General features: G+C 39.0%; 1 protein-coding gene across 12 annotated transcripts in view; it reads right to left on the bottom strand.

Annotated features, from left to right (window-relative positions):
• MTSS1 (MTSS I-BAR domain containing 1) overlaps window positions 1-21,759 on the bottom strand; it is a 250,052-nt gene that overhangs the window by 46,054 nt on the left and 182,239 nt on the right. For all 12 annotated transcript variants that reach the window (XM_044669124.1, XM_044669075.1, XM_044669103.1 and 9 more), the window contains exons 4-6: window positions 13,233-13,317; window positions 7,365-7,456; window positions 4,459-4,533 (exon numbers count right to left, since the gene is read on the bottom strand). In XM_044669124.1, coding sequence (XP_044525059.1) covers window positions 4,459-4,533; window positions 7,365-7,456; window positions 13,233-13,317 — 252 coding nt within the window. The remainder of the gene's footprint in view (window positions 1-4,458; window positions 4,534-7,364; window positions 7,457-13,232; window positions 13,318-21,759) is intronic.

The raw sequence follows: 21,759 nt of genomic DNA on the forward strand, positions 1-21,759 counted from the left end.
TTCCCTTCCACAACTTTAAAGTGATCATATTATACACAATGACTATTAAATCTCTTTTCAACCGTCAGTATTATTGGCTATTGACTTCCCATAAATTATTGCCAGTTATAGGAGATAATACTGTCAAACTCTAGCTCCCAGTACCTCTGTTAAAAAATATTTATTTAGCAAACACATAAGAGGAGTCTTTTCAGAGCAGGGAACTGTCCTAGGTGCTGAGGATAAAAGTGGGGTAAATAACCAGGTTGGTCTTTCACTCTCCATAGCCTTCTTCTATTGGGCAGACCTGTTTAAGAAGAGCCAATTAATCAATGACCAGGAGACACTGCAGGCAGGTGTATAAATGGAGATTTTGAACCTTGGACTGCATCCCCCATTAGTCCCTTAGTATGTCCCCAAATTCCCTTTAATCTCTCCTGCGCCTCCACGTTTGTATATTCTTTGCTGCAACTCCTCCCTCTTCCTCTTTTGCTCATGGGAGTGGGCTGGTTAGTACCTTTTTAGTTATTTTGTTAATTATTAATAAAACTTTATAAAAATGTACTATTTAGTTATTGAATATTAATTTTAAAATCCACACAGGTATGGGAATATCTGAATATTTGCAGGATGGATGGGTGCAACTTAGGTCATTTTCAACTTTAATAACAAGCTACATTTTTAAAAACATGATTTAAAGAACTTCACCAATTTTAGATACAAAATCGTCCAAAATCTACAAGAACCTATCAGTTTATTGTTTCACGTCATAATTTATATAACTTCTTTTTAATTCCTTAACAAGGGGGGGGGGGCAGCTGGGTAGCTCAGTGGATTGAGAGCCAGACCTAGAGACGGGAGGTCCTAGGTTCAAATCCGGCCCCAGACACTTCCCAGCAGTGTGACCCTGGGCAAGTCACTTAACCTCCATTGCCTAGCCCTTACCACTCTTCTGCCTTGGAGCCAATACACAATATTGACTCTAAGATGGAAAGGAAAGGGTCTTAAAAAAAACAAACAAACAAAACCAAGGGACTGTTTCTGTAAGGAAGATGCAGTGGATGGCAGTCATCTATATGGAGGTTATTTTTACCTGCAATGTTTTTTTCTTCCTAGAAATGGACAAAGGACATTTCTTACTCTTTTTCTTATAAACTCAAAAGCATCCAGCATAGCTGGGCCCAGGGCAGCTAATCAATGAATACTTGGAGAACAATTTTAATGCCCTACTCCTCTAAGTATAAACCTGTGATTGCTAAATTCAATGTCAAACAGAAGAATCTGGTCAGCTTCCTACACAGATCTAATTCTGAAATTTTTAAGAATTGCTGAAAAGTGGATGCAGATCCACTTCCTCTACCCTCCTCTATTCTCAGACCCCAAATCACTAGAGATATTGAGGGGAAATTAGGGATAGGGATACAGGGGTGCAGAGTGAATTGAGGCAGACACAATAAATGCTTGTTATTTGTGGGTCTTAGGGAAAAAATGATTAAGAAAGGAAAAATTCCAAAACCAAAACAGACAACAAGCACTTTAACTCTATTAGGAAATTAGTATTAGAGTAGGGATAAAGTCAGATTAGAGGATAATTCTTCAATAAACATTGCATCTCAAAAGAATTTCCTTTTTACTTCTGACTTCTTTTCAAGACTTGGTTAAAATTCCACTTTATAAGAGGCCTTTCCTGGGTCTTCCCACAGCTAGCTAGTGCCTTTCCAGTGAGATTACCTCCCATTTACACTGTATATACCTTGTTTGTATATAGTTAACTGCATTTGTCTCCCCCATTACAATAGAAACCCCACTGAAAAGCTGGTACCATGCTAGCACACAGTAGGTACTTAATAAATGCTTACTATGTTGTTGAGTAACTAATTGATCAGCCATGGCAGTAGCCTGAATTATTTTCTTCTTTCTTTTTTAAACCATTACCTTCTGTCTAAGAATCAATTCTGTATATTGGTTCCAAGGTAGAAGAGTGGTAAGAGTAGGCAATAGGGAGGTGGGGAGGGTTAGTAAGTGATTTGTCTAAGGTCACACAGCCAGGGAGTGTCTGAAATCAGAACTGAACCCAGGACCTCTTGTCTTTAGTCTGGCTCTCAATCCACTGAGCTACCTATCTGTCCCCTTATTTTCTTTTTATTCTCATTCTGTAAAGATCTCAGAATGACTTAAATTATAGACATTTCAATTGGTCCATCAGTCAGCTAACATTGATCAAATGCCTATTATGTGCTAGGCACTGCGCTAAATACTGGGGATACAAAGAAAGTCAAATCAAGATCAATAAAGTGCCTTCTTTCAGTTAATGGAGGAGACCACATGCCAATAACTCCATACAGACAAGATACACACAGGACAAAGTGGGAGTAATCTCAGAGGAAAGGCACTAAGAGTAAGGTAGCCACTGTCCAAGGGACCTTGGGAATATTACTTTTCTTCTTTGAGTTTCGGTTTCTTAATCTTGAAATTGAGGAGGTCAAACCCCTAAGATCTTGTCTACATTTAAGTCTATTATTTTAAGTGAGGAACTATGCATCTACTTCTTGGGGGAGCAGACTTTGTGATTAAAAAAACAAAAACAAAAGTAACTAATGGCAGAAAGAAGGTGAGATTTGGAGCCTGAAGTCCTGGGACTGAATCCTAGTACTTCTGCTTATTGCCTGAGTGATCTTGAAGAAGTCTCTGAGAGGCAGAGAAGTATACTGGATCTGAAATGAGAGGATCTGAGTTCAAATTCCTCTTTCCTCACTTATCTGTGTGACCTTGATGATTCCACCTTTCGGGTTCTCAGTTTCCCCATCTGTAAAGTGGGGAGGGGGGAACTGACCTTTGAGTTTCCTTCCAGTTCTTTATATAATTTAAGTTTCCCTGGATCTCATTTACTACATCTGTAAAATAAGGGGCTTCGGCTAGATGATCCTTAGGATTCCTTCAACTCTAAATCTATGCCCCTCTAGGTTTGCTCTCTCCCAAACAAGAATACTGAAGGCTCCAATCAGTGCCTGAATTGTACATTTTCTGTTTTCTGTTTGTCTGGGCTTGTAGAACTTTCTTTCCTATTTTTAGATCTGACTGAAAAGAAAATCTTAAAAGTCTTTAAAAAGATTCACCTAGAAGTCTCCATCTAACCCTCAGTAAGAAGTTATGGTATGAGGATAATGTGAGTAAACCAATCCTCATAAGCCACACTAAAAAAAAAAAAAAAAAAAATCCCATTAATTTAAAGTCACTCTGCATAAAGATCTCAGGAATCCACCTATAGGGAAATTTCAAGGATAATTCTACCAGGAGCTATTAAAGGTTCTTTTGTCTAAGAAAGAGTAGGAAAAATATTGGATTTGGGAATCAGATCCAGTTTTGAGCCTTAAGCTTTCCACGTAATAGCTGTGTGGCCTTGGACAAGTCGCTCACTTCTCTTATATTTCAGCTGCCTCTTCCATAAAAAGAAGCTTGACTAAATGTGGGGCTTCTTGGTCTTGTGTGTGGCATGGACCCCACTTTGCCAATCTGGTGAAACCTATGGACTGGCCTCTTCAAAATATTTTAAAATGTTTTTAACAAAATGCATGAGATTACAAAGGGAACCAAATATCTTGAAATATAGTTACTGAAATATTAAAAAAAAAGTTTATAGACTCTAACGTTAAGAACTAGTGGACTCGAAGATCTCTGAAGTCCCTTTCCAACTCTAACATTATGGGATTTTGTGGATCAAGAAAATTTCTCTGAATTACTGAAATGCCTGTGGTCTTCCCACTGCTCAACCCAAGCTTCTACTCCCACCAATCCCTTCTCAAAGGGGACTCCTTCTGGTTAGCTGGTTCAATATTTTATACAGAATAGATCAGGGACAATTGAAGCTTTGACACAGGATACACAGAGACTCTCATCTGTCAAGGACCTGAGTGTGAAGTGGATGCAGAAAGATGCCCCTGCAGAGACAGTTTTGTAGTGTGCCTTCATGTTACCAAATGCAATGTGTGTAATCACAAGCCAGCCCAGAAACAACACCCAGCTCCCACTGCAGTCATTTTATGAATCTTACAAGATTTAATAAAGGGTTAGGAGATTATAGGCTGTGAAAGATGGAAGAGAAAATAGAATGATTTCTGCTATAATTATTACTGAACATTTGCATAAAGGCTTTTATGTATTATCCCAAGGCTTCTAGGAAATTTATAGGTTTCATTACCCTGCACAATAGGCACAGATACTGTCAGCTTTTGAAGACAAAAAGAAGAAAAATCATATGTCATTTTAATCACGTCTTATATTAATATAAATTCTGTACCTAGAGGTCTTTAGCCCAGCTGCCAAATTCTGTTTAACCATATGTGGACATGGAGGAAGTAGGACATTATATGAAGAAAATTAATTCTTCTTAGAAATTTAAATATTTTTTAACACTTCAAATATAAAATAGTCATCAGTTTCTTAATGTGAAAATGTTAATCATGGAATTCTTAGATTTACCTTTTTTGGCTTTCTTCTGAAGTTTTAATGTATCTGAGGACTTCTTTTTTATCTCTTGGCGGGCTTTCTTGTACTCTAAAAAAAAAAGTAGAGTTTTTTTGTATAGTTTATCTGAAAAAATTTTAAAGGAAATAAATATTTATTTTGTGATGAAAGGTTCAATAAAATAACATGCCTGAAATGTAAAAAATAACTTAGGTTAGCATTTTGAGACAGAGGAGATATTAAAACCAAGGCAGAATAATTTGGAGAAAATCAACAAAGGGAAGACACCAGAATTAAGAGGATTCAGAAAGGCCTTCTGCAAAAGATGGGATATGAACCATGTACTGAAGGAGGCCAAAGAAGTTAGGATGCAGAGGTGAGGAAGGTGGGCATATTCTAGGCAACCAAGTTTGAACAGTGAAATGTCCCTAAGTTAGGAGATAAAGGGTCACTGTGTGAAGAACAGCTAGCATGTCAGAGGAGCTAGATTGTAGAGTTCAGGAGAGGAATAAAGGTAGGAATCAGGTTATAAAAGGCTTTAAAAGTCAAACAGAGCTTTAAATTTGATTCCAGGGGACAAAAGAATCTACTAGAGTTTGCTGACTTGCCGAAGAGAGTAAGGGGTAGAAGTGGCAAGGCTTGATCTGTGTTTTAGGAAATGTACTTTGGCAGTTGAGAGGAGGATGGGTTGGAATGGAGGAAAGATCAGAGGCAGAGGGATCAATTAGAAGGCTGTTCAAATACTCTAGAAATGAGGGCTTATATTAGGGAGATGGCTATGTGAATGGAAAAGACTAGTTGGAAAGCTAGAAAATGATTAAATTTGACAACATATCAATATGAGGGGTAAGAGTGAGAAATTAAGGATGGCTTACGTGACTGAGAAGTTGATGGTGCTCTTAATAGAAAAGTTGGAAAATGGAAAAGAATTGGGAGGAAAGGTAATGAGTTCTGTTTTGGACATGGTGAATGTGAGTGCCAATGGGGAATCTAGCTTGAGATGGCCAAAACACAGTTGGTGAACAGGGATTACAGCCAAGGAAAGAGAGCAGGGCTGGATACATAGATTTGGGAATCGTCTGCATAGAGATGATTGTTGAATCCATGGAAGATCATGAGATCACCAAGAGACATAGTGTAGGGTTAGAAGAGGGTCAAGGTGAGAGGCTAAGGGAACACCTGTATTTGGTGGGAGCTAAGAAGGAGAAAATCAGAGAGGAAGGAGGAGAACCAGAAGAGAACAATATCACAGGAGGACAGACTATCCAGGAGGAAAAGGTGATCAAAAGTATAGGATGCGGCAGAGAGGTCAAGAAGGATGAATATCAGAGATGACTGAAACCTTTGGGTGGGGAAGTTGCTGTTGAATGATGAAATTAGAAATTACATTGCAGAGCCTAGAAGTGAGTGAGCAAAAAGATGGAAGCCCTTTGTATGACAGCTTTCTCTAAGACAAGCAGGGATGGTAGGATAAAGGGAGAGTTTTCAAAGGGTAGGGTAGATATGAACAGGGAAAAAGCCAAAAAGCAGTTTCCTCTAGAGGAAGGACTCTTTTGTTGTCTGTAACAATATCCCTAGTACCTATAAAAGTATCCACAACATAATAGGAGCTAAATAAGTGCTGGTTGATTAATAGTAGATTTTAAAAGTATAATTGGCTGACGTGAAGTGAATTCACTTTACAGGGGAATAAATATCAACAAATAAGCTGTATGAAGTCACTTAACTTCACTGGGACTCAAATTCCTCATATGTGAAATCAGAAAGTTCAATTTGATGGTTATCCAGGAATGTCACATGGGACTATAATTTAGTCATCAGAGATCACTGATTAATTTTACCACATAGAGACAATGGCAAATGAAGAAGAGAATTTCAAAAGGAGGAGTGGTTGAGACCTCAGTACTTTAATGATTTATGATGTCATCAGTATGGCTACACTCCCTCCATCAAGACTTAACAAAATCCCTCCATGCCTTAATATAGATGGCCTTCTGAGAGTTTCTAAGCCTAGACAATTAATCACTTGTGCCCAATATGCTGAAGAACTTCTCTGAATTTAGTAAAGCTCATCCTTTACAGATAAATATGCAGTTTTTGACTTCATCCATTTCTTTCAGTTTAGTTGCTGTCATTTTAGTCATTTCTGACTCTTTGTGAACCCATGTCGGGGTTTTCTTGGCAAAGAAACTGGAGTGATTTACTATTTCCTTCTCCAGCTCATTTTCAAGGCAAACAGAGTTAAATGAGTTGCTCAGGGTCACACAGTTAGGAAGTGTCTCAGGCCAGATTTGAACCCAGCTTCTGCCAACTTCAAGCCTGGTATTCTTTCTGTTGTGCTTCCTAGATGATCAAAATCATCAGTTCTAAAGTAACAAAGCCCCGTGCTACAAACATCGACAGGTTCAAATTTGAAAAAATGCTGAAATGTCTTAATATTAATTCATCTGTTGGCAAATAAAGGAATGTTTTGCATGACTGTACATTTTCGTAAAGAGTTTTGTTTTTCTGGCCTTATCAGTGGAGGGGAGGAGAGGGGAGGAATGAGGGAGAGAATTAGGAATGGAAAATAAAATGAAATAAAATTGAATTTTTAAAAACGAATCCATCTGTTATGATTTGAGTCTAATTGAGCTCTTTTTTACCAAAGCTACTGAAGCATTAAGGTATTTGCTTTTTACCTTTTCTGAAACTTAAAAAAAAAAAAAAAAAAAAAAAAGGAAATTCTATTTGGTTGTTTTCAAACATTAACTTCTTGCTGCTTGGTCACTTCCTTGCCTTATTCTAAAGTCCTCAGCACAAGACCAGGGACCCACTAGACTCTTGTAGATGTTCTGATGAATACAGAATAGACCCTGGATACCAGCCACCAAGACATAACCCAAGATTTCCTCAAGAACTACAAAATATTCAAGAAATACCTTTTGCATGGTCTTTATCCAGCTGGTTGGCCACTTTCTTCCATTCTTCCATTTGTTCTTGAAGTGGGTTTATCAGGCAATCAATTAAAGCACTTTTATAATAAAAGATAAAGAAAAAAAATTCACATTAACAAATGCCTGCAACCTTTCCCAACCTCAACAACTTTTCAGATCTGTGGTGGCTACAAACAGTGAGATCCCAATTTCCTTCAAATTCTAGTTAAGAATTCCACCTTCCACATGAAGCCTTTCTTGACTTTCTCCCTTACTTTCATTGATTAATTGGCTGATCAATAAAATATTTATTAAGCACCTAGCACATGCCAGACCCTGTGCTTAAGCACTGGAGATACAAAAAGATGTAAAAGATAGTTCCTGCCCTCAAGGAACTCACAATCTAATTCTAGTTATTGATCATCTGCAATTTGTCCTCTATAGTTTGCTTGTACAAAATTGTTTGCATGCTCTCTCTCCCCATTAAAATGTAAATGCTTTGAGTATAGTGTCTGAGTTTTTGCCTTTCTTAGTATGTCCAGGATTTAGCATAGTGCCTGGCATATAGTAGGTGCTCAATAAATGTTTACTGACTGACTACCTGTGGTAATAGATGTTGGATTTACAAAATAACTAACATTTATAACATCTTAAGTTCTACAAAGTATCTTAAATATACTGATCCTCATAAACATTGTGACATAGGTACTATCATTAGACCCTTTTTTTATAGATGGGAAAACTGAAGCTAAATCCTAAAAGAAGCTAAGTTATTTGTCTCCTGAAATTTCATTTTTTTAATATCCTATGTTGATTTCTAAATAGGGGCCAAGAGAATTTTTGTGTATTTCTGTACCTAGGTTCTGGGTCAGAGATTGTACCCAGGGTACAGCTTTTTGCATTTTCTTTGTTCTTGGGAATTCCAACGAATGTCTTCCCTTTTTAACAAAATATGGTTAATAAATGATGGAGGCGAGGATTCTTTTCTTGTCTACTCACAACTGTGACAACCATTACTTGTCAGTGTGGTATGGGGAAGGGCTGAGGGTTTGATGGGCCACCTCATTAACTTTTAACCAATTAGAGATGTCATGGGATGTTCAAGGGAAGGGCTGAATAATGAGCTCCTAAAAACTCTTTTTTAGACCTGCCTTGCAATCCTTTGGGGTCTTGGGTCATTCAAAGGACCAATGAATTTCCTATTATTTTAATGGCTAAAATGATAGCCTAATTAATAAACTGCCCTCCTTACCCAAAACTCAGTTTCTCAAAATAATTTTAATCTTAACAAGGCAAAGGTTACCTAGACAGTCAGTATCTGAGTCAGGATTCAAATCCAGCATTATTCCCAGCTGCCTAACAAGATTCACTGAAAACCATAGAAAAGAAATTACCCAGACTTCAAATCAGCTTTATCTGAAGAATGATCTTACAGGGGGCTAAGAAGCTGTTTAAAGAGAATAGTTTGAATTTCAGCTCCTTGTTTTTTCCTGCTTTATTGTTTAGAGTTGGTTCCAATAAGCACAGAAGTGGGTAAGAGGAAGGAGAGAATTTAAGGACCTGGATTATCCACAAACCTGATAATCAATACCTGAACAACCTGGAGTTGAACCCCAGTGTTCTATTTTCTGTACAGTTTATATCACACATAATCTTTCTCTAAAAACTCACGCCTCTTCCCAAATTCCCTGTTTCTGTTGAATGAACCATCACCTACTCAATTTAAATTTGCAAACTCTGTGTCATCAAACACCCTCAGCTCTTCCCTCTCCTTTGCCCTCCCCACCATCCAAACAGTTGCTGAGTCTTGTCAGTTCTATGCCCTCAACCTCTCTGGAGTCTGCTTCTTTTCTCCACTCCCACGGCACCCACCCTATCCCTCTCTTGCCTCAACTATTCTAGGACCCTCCTAATCGGTCTCTCTACCTTATGTGGCTCCCCTCTCCAATCCAGCCTTCACATAACTGACTGACTCCTATTTCTAAAGTACAGACTAGTAAAAAAAAACTTTACTAAAGTAAAGACTAGGGTCTAAAACATAGCAGGTGCTTAATAAATGTATACTATTGGATTGATTGTTGCTCTTCAAAAAGCTTCAGTGGCTCTCTATTGCCCCTAGGATGAAATATGACCTCCCCCAGTGTGACATTTAAAAGTCTGTCTGTCTGTCTGTCTGTCTGTCTGTCTGTCTGTCTCTCTCTCTCTCTCTCTCTCTCTCTCTCTCTCATATATATATGGCCAAACCACTCCAATATCTCTGCCAAGAAAACCCCAAATGGGGTCATGCAGTCACCCATGACTGAAATAACTTTATTTTTCTGTTGACTTATTTGTGCACATATTTCTTCAGACTAACAATACAGCTATTTCTTCAAGAAAACAGAAATTCTTTGAGGGGAGGGAATGGTTTTGATATCTGTCTTTACGTCTCCAATGTCTGGCATATAGCAAGTATTTAAATCAGTGATTCCCAAAGTGGGCGCCACCGCCCCCTGGTGGGTGTTGCAGTGATCAACTGAGGCAGTGATGGCCACAGGTACATTTATCTTTCCTATTAATTGCTATCAAAATTTAAAAAAAATTTAATTTCCGGGGGCTAAGTAATATTTTTTCTGGAAAGGGGGCGGTAGGCCAAAAAAGTTTGGGACCCACTGATTTAAATGCTTATTGAATGTAATTGATCACACCAATAGGATATGTTTACACCTATAAATCAAAGTGTCAAATCAATTAAAGGCATTGCTATCCACTGAACAAAAATCATGGAGGAGAGAAATCAAGACCAAGATTCTTTTCTCAGCTTTACGCATGACATCATGAAGTCATATAATTCAAGTTTCTCCATCCTCCAAATGGAGGTATTCTTGAGCCCTTTCTTATTCTTGTAGAAATGTAGAATGTACTACAAAGTACCCTGCTTAGACAGCTTCAACAACGTGAGTAAGCCCAAAGTATTAACAGACACTTTTCGTGATCTCCTTTTTCTTTCAACTATCTTTGAGTCATCAATTTATTTTTTTAGTAGTTTTCTGTAAGTTTTCACAAAATCTCCAAACCAAGAGATTGCTGAGGTTTTATGAGGGTTTTACATTTAATTTTTTGACTCCTAACTTAGGTAAATGGAAGAAGTTCTCATTTATAAATTTAAAGACCTTGATGAAGATATGCTTATTTTTAACCCCTTCATTCAGAAAAAGGGGGAAAAAAAGAATCTTAGGATTGAAAAGTACTTGAGGAACCACTAATCAACCTTTACCTGAAACATGCATCTTTCTTTGACAATGTCCTTGTCAAATAGTCATTAACCCTTCTCTTGAGGACAACCAGTGCTAGGTCATTTTATTCTTGGACAGCTCTTGGAAATTTATTTTGTGTATTTGTGTACAATACAGTTCTGGATCATCAAATGCAAACCAAATAATCAGACTTAGAATATGGTAATACTAAAAATATCTTACTAAGGGCAATGGAGGTTTTCCTACATAATGGCCCTAAATAAAGTCAGAGTCAGAGAATCAAGGGTTCTAGAACTGGAAGGATCTTCATAAATCACCTGTTTCAATTCTTTCATTTTAAGGATGAGAAAATGGAAGTCTACAGAGACCATATAACTTGTTCAACATCGCACAGCTATGGAACAGTACAGCTGAGGTCCAAACCTAGTTCCTCTGACTTTAAACCCAAGATTCTTTCCTCTATCCTTTGCTAACTCTTCAAAACTAGAAAGTTCTCATTTCTGAGAAATGATTGGCAATCAGATATTAATTTACCTGGCCATCCCAGGAGACAGTTAATAACAGGAGGAATTCCCAGTGACAATAAAAGTTTGGAGGACTTGAAGCCTAGTTCTCAGAGAGCAGGGCTAAAGTCTAATTTTAGGACATCCTAATTTTTAAAATAGTCTATTAAACACCTAATTAAGAGGTTACTTAGAAGTCAACAACCAAATTAGCTTAACTTGACCTGTAAAGAGTCTTAGAGTTCTTATCCTCAACTCCCCCCAGGTCATACATTATTTTCCAAAGCAAAAAAGCAGTAAGGGCTAGACAATTGAGGTTAAGTGACTTGCCCAGGGTCACACAGCTAGGAACTCAACCTAGATACTCCTGGCTCCAAGCCTATTCTGTCTTGTTCTACCAACTGTGCCACCTACCTAGCTGTCCTCAGGTTATATACACTCTTAGCTAAAACATATGGGGAGTTCAAATGGAATCCCTTTGAAATAACTGTGTCAGACGTACTCCTTCTTTTTGGAGGCAAAATGGGGAATATGAGAGCCCTTCCTTAAGTGTAGTGGGCTCTGGCCCTTTCCCCAGTGGCAAAGTTGATCTTATTTGTACTTCCACCAAATGAGCCTTTCTTAACCCTTAGTAGGTCTTGGACCTTTTTGGCAGTTTGATGAAGCTTATATGTCCCTATTCAGAATAAGATTTTTAAAATCTATAAAATGAAATACATAGGATTACAAAGGAAATCAACTAATTTGAAAGTTATTGATAATCTACCAAATTGGTAAAAACCATGATGTAAAGCTATGTAAGACTTCAGGGCCCTGCTTATCAAACCTTCCACACTTGAAGGGTATGCCATAACTTTGGGAGTTCATTCCACTGGTTTGAGCCCCCTTGTAATTTAGTAGATAGTCTGTAAGAATTGATAAGATACCTTTTATCACTGCTTCTGGGGACGTTAAGGCTGGTCTATCACTTGAGATGAGAAGTCTGAGCTGCAAAGGGTTAAATAAATTGAGTGTCCACACTAAATCTAGCACCAATTTGATGAACCCCAGAGAGCAAGAAGGATTCAGCAGACTGTTTAAATAGGGGGAAATTGGCCCAGGTCCAAAATGAAGCAGCTCAGGGTTCCTATGTTTATTAATAGTGGGATTGGGCTCATGAATCACCACTAAGCATCTATCTTGGGTGAAACAGAAAGAGCCAAATCTTAAAAAAAAAAAAAAAAAAAGTTAATAGGGGCCCCCATATTCATTATTCTATGGCTAAGATGGTAGCGAGTTGTTCTAAACTTATCCTATATATCTTTCTTCCCAACCCAAAGAGAAGAATGAAGCCTCTCAACCTTGCCTCTCCCCCCAGTGCCTAGTCCAGTGCTCTACACAAACTAAGAACTTAATAAATGCTAAGAACCACTGGGGAAAAGGGTGGGATCTGACACACCCATCCCCTAAATCTGCCAACTCCTCATTATATACAAATTCTTCTGGATCAGCAGTTTGGTGGGGAATCAAGAATTGCTGGCTCGGTCAGTTTCAGGCTTTTTTTAAAGTGACGGAGGGTGAGGATCACTATCCAGGGTCAACAAGAAAATCTAAAAAAAATCAGGGAAATGGCTTTTCACTCAGTCTATCTGGGAGAAGATAGCACAGACTCTTCAAGCAGCAGTCATCAACCTAAGACAAATGTATGTATATTATTCTTCCAATGAGAAATGAGGATTTTTTAAATCGCGGTTGTCTGTGTACATAGAGGTAACCAATGGTACAGTGGATAGAGTGCCGGACCTGTGTTGGTAAGGCACGAGTTCAAATCTGGCCTCAGACACTTATTAACTGTGTGGCACTAGGTGAGTAATTTTACCAGTCTGCCTGTTTCCTCAACTATCAATTGAGGAAAATAATAGCACCTACCTCCCAGGGTTGCTGTGAGAATAAAATAATATCTGTAATGTACTAAGCACAGTGTCTGGAACACAGTAGATGCTTAATAAATATTTGTTTCTTTCTCTCCTTCCTCTATTATCCCCAGTAGCTTAGCACTGTGCCTGGCACATAGAAGGGACTTGATAAGCACACGTTGACTCAATGATTGGACATAGAGGCCCCTTTGCTATTTTAGATAAATATGTGTGACTTACCTAGAGAACTGTCTCAGTTTGGTCTCTATGCTTCGGTGCCTCATACACATCCTGGTCAGGGCCGACCCAATTTCTCTGGTACCACCTGAACATGGAAAGTAAACAAGGCTGAGACAAGATATAGCAAATCTACTGAAAATGCACATTCTCCCATTTTTAAACATCTCCCTCAGTTTAAATAAGAGAAAGAAAGAACGTCAATGTCATTAGTTGAATAATTTATGTAACGTTGATCCTATATGATACTATTATGATTAGTGCAAGATCTGACACTTGGGTCGTTTTTCATTTTTGGACTGTAGAAAAAGAAAACCCACAGTAAGATATTCAGAAGAGTAAATAATGTTTCTGAAGAAGTCCCCAGGGTGGTCATTAAAATCCAGTCCTCTATCAAAAAGACAAAATCGAGAGAGAAATATCTTCAGCAGTAAGGAAGGGGCAGGTCGATTCTGTTAGAGAACGTGGAAAAAAAAAAGGATTTGGCTCAAGTAATAGCTCAACCAGGAGGGTATCAGTTTGAAGAAGATACAAGAAAACAAGTCCACAAAGATATTTGGATTTGCATAAAACTTCTCCCCTGACTCTCTTTTTTTATATAATTTGTTATGATCTTCTTCTCCTTTCCTTTCTCAAAAGTAATGCTTGAATAAGCAACTGTGTGTTAGTTTTTTGTTTTTTTTTTTTTTTTTGATGGGGAGGGAGAGGGTGGAGTATGGGGAGGAAACTGATTATAATCACAGATGGTAGCTCCTCACTGAACATTCAAAGGCCAGGCAAAATTATAAATGTTATGGAAACACTGGAGCTTGTGGGTTCAGCACAAAAAAAAAAAATGTCAAATAAGGCACTATTTTTAATAGACCAAGCAATTTAGGGCTGATTAAATACTAATATATTTCCAAAGCAAAACTGTGAATTGAAGAAACTTAATTAGGCATGAATTATCTTCTCAAGTGTTCTCTGTCCTGTGATCTACTTTCCTCTAGCCCTACCTTTATTGAGATCATTGTCATCTTAATTTCCCCCTTTATTCTGCATCTCTTCACTGAAATACTAATCTCCCTCCTTGCCATCCTGTCCCATTCTTCATGGAGAACAGAGAGGTGACCCTATGAAGATTATACCAGTAGCATGAGCACTAGCACTAGTCTGGAAAGGGCTTGCTTCATATATAAAGTGGGGGAAACCAAATCAGGTGGGATGGGGGATGTTCAAAGAATGAAATTCTTAGGATCCAAAGGAAAAGAGGAGGAGAAGGAGGAGGAGGATTTATCTAAAGAGAACAATGTAGCTGCACAGGGAAATATAGATTACCTTCTATGTCAGTTATCTAAAGGCTGATTTAGTTAAAAACTAATGAATCGGGGCAGCTGGGTAGCTCAGTGGAGAAGGCCTAGAGACGGGAGGTCCTAGTTCAAATCCGGCCTCAGACACTTCCCAGCTGTGTGACCCTGGGCAAGTCACTTGACCCCCATTGCCTACCCTTACCACTCTTCTACCTATAAGTCAATACACAGAAGTTAAGGGTTTAAAATATATATTAAAAAAACAACTAATGAATCTCAGTCATCACAATTCTCAAAGACTATCAATTATGTTGATATTGCAGAGAGTCTGTAATATTTATTGAGGGGGAAGGAGGGGTTGGATAACCATAAGAATAAAAACCACAGATCCTTAAAGTACTAAGAAGAAATTTGCTCCCCTTTATGTCTAACAAGTTTTTAATACATATACTATCAAACATATGCTATGTATGTGTGTGTCTGTATGTATTATATGACCTTTACTATAGGCCAGTGGCTCCCAAACTTTTTTGGCCTACCGCCCCCTTTCCAGAAAAAATATTACTTAGTGTCCCTGGAAATTAATTTAAAAAATTTTATAGCAATTAATAGGCAAGATAAATGCACCTGTGGCCATCACTGCTCCCCGTATCACTGCAGCACCCACCAGGGGGCGGTGGCTCCCACTTTGGGAATCACTGCTATAGGCCAAAATTAGCTGAGGCAGGTGAGAGAAGTTATGGTTAAGTGAAAGAAAGCAGATCTACTCCATTTTTATTGTGCTTCCATTATTCTATGTCAAGAGAATGGTCTATGCACCGGAAATGAAAGAACAAAAATGACTGACAAGGACTTGATACCCAGACAATGAAGGGTATACAGTAAGGGAGCCACTTAGTTGGATAAATTCAAGTTATCTAGATCTGTCTTGAAAGAGCTAGCATATGCGGCTACTTTATAAGAGACATCAAAAAATGGGAGAGGTACTACAAGATTAGAGAAGGAGAAATGTCTCCATTTAAAAAAAAAAAAAAAGGAAAACATCAGCATCTATAGACTATAGGCAAATGAATTTGACTTAGTTGCTTCTAGAACAGATCATTAAAGAAAGAGATGGTTGACAAACATCTAGAAAGGGAAGCAGTTATTAGGAATAGTCAGCCTGGCTTCATCAAGAATGGGTCATGACAGATATACACACACACACACACACACACACACACACACACACACACACTCTCTCTCTCTCACACACACACACACACACACACACTCTCTCTCTCTCTCTCTCTCTCTCTCTCTCTCTCTCTCTCTCTCTCTCCCTCCCTCCCTCCCTCCCTCCCTCCCTTCTTTCTTTCTTTCTGACAAGAGATTACTTAAGTAGAGAGTGAAGTATATGCTGTATAGAATATAGTTTGTCTAAATTTCTGCAAAGTTTTTGAATAAATATCTCATATTATTTTCTATGCAGAAAATGTAGAAATGCAAACTGGACAAGAATATAATTCGTTGGATAAAAAGATGCAGAATAATTGCTAATGGTTCAATGTCAACATGGCAGAAAGACTTCAATGGAACCTTCAGAAATCGATGTTTGGTCTTCTGTTGGGTAGCATTTTGTCAGACTTGGATAAAGATATAAATGGCATGTGCACCAAATTTGTATGCCATACAAAGTTTGGAGGGATCCTAAAACATTGGGCAAAAGAGTCAGGATGTAAAAAAGATTTAGAAAAGATAGAGCATTTGGCTAAATCTATTAATATGAAATTCTAAAGGGGAAAATGTAAAATCTTATATGGTGGAGAAAAGGCAGGCCTCAAGGCTAGAAATCCAGACTTTCAATAGCCATATAGGGGAAAAATGCTTCAAATAACTACTAATTAGAGAAATGCAAATTAAATCAATTCTGAGATTCCATCACACACCTGGGTAGAGTGGCAAAGATGACCAAAAAAAAGGAAAATTACAAATGTTAGAGGGGCTGTAGAAAAACAGGCACATCGATGCATTGTTGGTAGAGCTGTGATTGGATATAATCATTTCAAAAAGAAATTTGGAATTATACATAAAAAATTGCTAAACAGTGAATGCCCTCTGAGGGCTATAGGCCTATATACCCTATGAGGATCAAACAAATGGGCAAAAGTTCTATATTTACAAAAATGTTTATAATAGTTCTTTCTGTAGTGGCAATAAAACCAGAAACTTAAGCAATACTGATCCTCTGAGGAATGAATGAATAAGTTATGATATATGAATGTGATGAAATTCTACTGTGTGATAAGAAATACGGAAACAGAAGGTTTCAGAAAAGATGTGGAAAGATTTATATGAAATGCATCCAGAGTCAAGTGAGCAGAGCCAGAAGAACATTTTATACTGAAACAGCACTCTTTACAAAAGTGAACATTTTTGAAGATTTTTATAAAATGATGAAGAATGTAACCAGTGGAATAAGGCTTACACAATGACAACAGCCTTGTAATAATAAACTACTTTGAAAGCTATAAGAAATAGGATCAAAGACAATGACCATTCACAATTCCAGGGGATCAAGTATGAAACATTATCTATGATGCAGAGGTGATGGATTTAAAAAATGAAATAGAAACATATATACCTCTATATGGATAGGAAGGGGAAGGCAGAGAGACAAGAGACAAAGATGAAGGGAAAGTTGAAGGGCAAGAGGAGAAGGAGGGGAGAGAGGATGAGGAGGGGTGAGAGAAGGAAGGGGGGGGGAACAGAGAAAGAATTAATTTTGCTTGATTGTGCATATGTTTGTTACAAGAAGCTTGTTTTTCTTTCTTTTTTCCCCCCAAAGGGATGGGAAGTAGTATGAAGAGAAAATAGATGTATGCTAATTTTTAAAAATTAAGAGGAGGTGTGTGTGTGTGGCTACAAATGTAGAATATTGCATGTGCTCATGAGAGCAATGTATTATTAGTTTTATTGTTTTTCTTTGTAACAAAAAATTTCTCATAAATAGGGATCATCTATAAATGTTTGTAATGTAGAAACAAAACACATCAATAAAACTTTAAATAAAACTCTTGCATAGTTACACAAATCAGCTTTGCCATTGCAAGATGGAGAAGGATAGCAGCTGTTCTGAACAAGATCTGGGGGGTTAGTTTATTGCAAGCTCCATGAGTCAGCAGTGTGATATGACAGCCAAAAAAAGCTAATGCAATCTTGGGCTGTATGAAGAAAAAGGTTCAGCTTCCAGGAATAGGGAAGTGATAGTCCCACTGTACTGGGCCCTTGTTAGGACACATCTGGAGTAATGTACTCAGTTCTGGTTGCCCCACTTTGAGAAAGACTTTGATGAACTGAATAATGCTACAAGACAATCAAGATGGTAAATGACCTGGAATCTACGTCATAAGAGGACCAACTAAAGGAACTAGGTAGATTTCTTTTTCCTAGGGAAAATAAAGGGGTAGCATTGATAACTGTCTTCAAAGGCTTGAAGGGCTACCATGTCGAGGAGAGATCAAACTGTTCTCTTGGGTCCTAGAGGCCAGAACCAAGAATAATGAGGGGGAGCTTCAAGATGGCTAATGTCAGTATAATGTTGTTGAATACTTCCTAACAACGACTGCTGTTCAAAATGGGAATATGCTGCTCTGGGGAGTGATGTGGTCCCTCTCCTCAGAGATTTCCAAGTGAGGCTAGAAGGCTACTTGTCCAGTTTATTAAAGGAAGAACTCCTTTCATGTACAAGTTGGAATAAATGGTCACTGAGGTCCCTTCCCACACTCAGAATCAGAATCAGAAATTCAATGACATTTCTAATTTTCTTCTCAAATAACCTTAGACCCTTGCAAGGAAAAAAAAAAAAAAAAAAACAACAGGATAAAATGACCCAGGCCCAAGCAGTCATTCTAATTTGGAGTAATTTCCATTCTGGGAATTCATTCATTCAACAAGTGTTTACTGAGTGCAGGGTTACAGATAGAAAGCTGTTTGTTTGCTCTAACTAGAGTTGGGAAAAGCTGGGTTCAAGACCCATCTCCGGGATACGTTGGCCTAAGATGCTGGCAAAAGACTAAATGAACATCCCAGGCAATTCTTGAAGGCTAAAGATTATAAAGCAGGTGCCAATTTGTCTCCATGGAGGGAGTCACCCCACATTAATGAATTTATAGGTATACCCTAAAAAATATGCAAAGTACTGGGCTAGGTGCTAGGGATACAAAGATTAAAAAAAATTTTTCTTCCCTCAACGAGTTTACTTACATTCTACTGGGAGAATATACCAGATGAACCCAACAACAAAACCACCAGCCAGGATCCTCGAGAGCGTCGTGCATTTTGGCTACAGGCACCCAGGCTATCTTGGAGGTAAGAAGATGGAGAGCCTACTCTGTGCTTTCCAATCACAGATGATTCTAAATAAGCTCTCGCCGGCTTCTCAGGGCAAAACCAGCAGATGGCACTCTTTGCTTGGTAACCATCCACCAACACAGCCATTGAGCAGGAGTCTAACTAACTGTCTATGAACAAGCACGAAAAAAATCTTCTTTCCCCATGGGAACAATTTTATTTTTATTTGGCTCTGGCTCCATCATTGGCTAAAGGTCAACTGACTTTTTAACTAAAGGTCATCAGAGGCAGACACATGTGCAGGGAGTTCTGAGAGTTTTACAACCCTCACTAGACAATCATTTACATTCATCATAAATCCTGATTTATAATAATAAGCATAGAGAATTGAGTTTTTAAATCATAAGTATAAAATCCTGAAAACTTTTCCCTCTCTGTTTCTAGTCCTTCTCCTGCCTCCAAATAAGAATGTAGGGTTAAGAGCTGTTTGGAGTCTTAGGTTTGATCTAGTCCTAGAAAGTTGGAAAATATCCTCCCTCCTGCAGGCTCCATTCAAGCTATCTAGGGTTAGGTAAATAAGAAGGCAGAGTTCCACATTCTTACATATCTTGTTATTATCTAAAAGGGGAGTTTCAAAGCCCTTAAAAGAAAACATTCTGACTGCCCTCAATCTCACCACTATGCAAATGAATGAACTAAGGCTGCCAAACAGGGCTAAATTAATGAATTTCTAGTCCATTTGGAGGCAGAAGGGCAAGGTACAAAGAGTACCAGATCTGAGGAGTTAGGAAGGTCTGGGATTTGGTCCTGACTGCTACTAATTGGAGCAAAGGGGTCCAAGCACAAGTCACCTGACCTCTCTGAACCTCAGTTTCTTATCTGTAAAATGTCTTTGTAGTATCCATTTATTTATAGCCTTTTCTGGCAAAATCCCAATTCTGCAAGTATTTCTTTCTCACATATATACAGTGTCTCAAAAGCTGTTAAAGCTTAAAAACTGCTCTAAAACTTTTATAAAAAGCCAGAAGATTGGAGCAGGTAGGTGGCTCAATAATTGGAGAGCCAGGCCTAGAGATGGAAGGTCCTGGGTTCAGATATGACCTTAGTCTAGCTATGTGACCCTGGGCAACCACTTAACCCCAATCATCAAGTCCTTACCCTTACTTGGAACTGACACCCAGTACTGATTTTTTTTTTTTTTTTACCCTTACCTTCTACCTTAGAACCATACACATTATAGTGTATTGAAGGCAGAAGAACAGTAAGAGCTAGGCAGTGGGGGTTAAGTGACTGGCCCAGGGTCACACAGCTAGGAAGTGTCTGAGGCCATATTTGAATCCAGGATCTTCTGTCTCTAGGTCTGACTCAGTTCACTGAGCTACCTAGATGTCCCCCAGCCCCCACATATTAATTTTTTTTTAAACCCTTACCTTCCGTCTTGGAATCAATACTGTGTATTGACTCCAAGGCAGAAGAGTGGTAAGAGCTAGGCAATAGGGGTTAAGTGACTTGCCCAGGGTCACACAGCTGGGAAGTGTCTGAGGCCAGATCTGAACAGAGGGCCTCCTGTCTCTAGGCCTGGCTCTCAATCCACTAAGCTACCCAGCTATCCCCCATATATTAATCTTGATAGCTATTTCTCTAAAGGCTAGAGATAAAGGTGCAGATCAAGCAAGGGCTGGCCAGGGAGGAAACTAGCTTAGTATTTCCACCACTTAGCACATATCAAGCACAGAGATGCTTAATTATATAAATTACTATTTCATATCTATTTGGAGCTATGTTTATATATAAATTATTATTTATATAAGTTAATTATATAAAATTAATACATTTAAGTGACGCTTCCTAATCCTTAGTAGCAACACTGAATGAAGAGTCCCCTTTCTGAAACGGTTTCAATGTGAATCAGGAGAGGAAAACGGCCTCTCACCACACTTCCTCCCCTCTTTTATGTCTGGAACAGCCTGCTGGCAGTAGGGCTGCTACATGGTTTCTACAGGCCTAACCCGCAATGAAGCGTTTCCTCCTCAGCCCTTTCTGCACGGGATCCACGCGCGTGTCTCTGTCCCCACAGTTGTCACGGAAGGGCCTGATGAGTTTTGGGCACCCACCAAGCAGCATGCGGCCAAAGGCAGACTTCGCAACCATCACTGACAATGCCTAGGTGTGCGGTGGCCCCTTTTTGGGCCTGGGTGAGGGACCAATTCCGCCAAGCCAGGGCTGGATATTTACAAGACACCGTCCAATGGGGGAGACCAGAGCCGAGGAACTCCTCCCACCCTCGCCCCGCCCACGGCGGACCACTCAACATAAATAAATACAGCTAAAGGGGACACATGGCGCAGACATCAGTTCTATAGGAATTTGTGAACACGATACGGCACGTCCGTGCCATCTGGTCTAAGGAAGGGAGCTTCTACGGGCTCTCAAGAAACCGAACCAAACAAACAGAAACGGGCTTCGGTTTCCTCCTTTATGAAATAATAAGAGAGCGGACTCTGTTAGCTCCGGATCTCGGAGGTGTGGGACGGGACTCTCCCCACCGTCCCCTTCACCCAACACACAGACTCTCTCGTCCCAGCCCTCTGCCTCTACGCTCCAACATCATTTCCATGGAAACAACTTGGCCAGAAATCAAGCTACTACTTGGCTGTCTGAAAATCAACCAGAAAAACCTTCACAGCTCAAGCTGTTTGCCAAACACCAGAATCGAGGCAGCTGGGAGAGAGAGAGAATCGTGGATGGCCTAAACAGCCTCCCCACTCGGGTTAGAGGTGCCGATTATCCACGTCAAGAGCATACCAAGTCCCGGGCTCTTTCCCCAGTGTTATGTGTCCTCTGATCCTCAAGGTGGTAACCAAGAAGCAAATTCCTACAGAATGTGCTGGACTCGAATTCAAACCCTG

The sequence above is a fragment of the Gracilinanus agilis genome, chromosome 1, assembly GCF_016433145.1.
Source record: "Gracilinanus agilis isolate LMUSP501 chromosome 1, AgileGrace, whole genome shotgun sequence".
In the NCBI taxonomy this organism is placed as follows: domain Eukaryota; kingdom Metazoa; phylum Chordata; class Mammalia; order Didelphimorphia; family Didelphidae; genus Gracilinanus; species Gracilinanus agilis.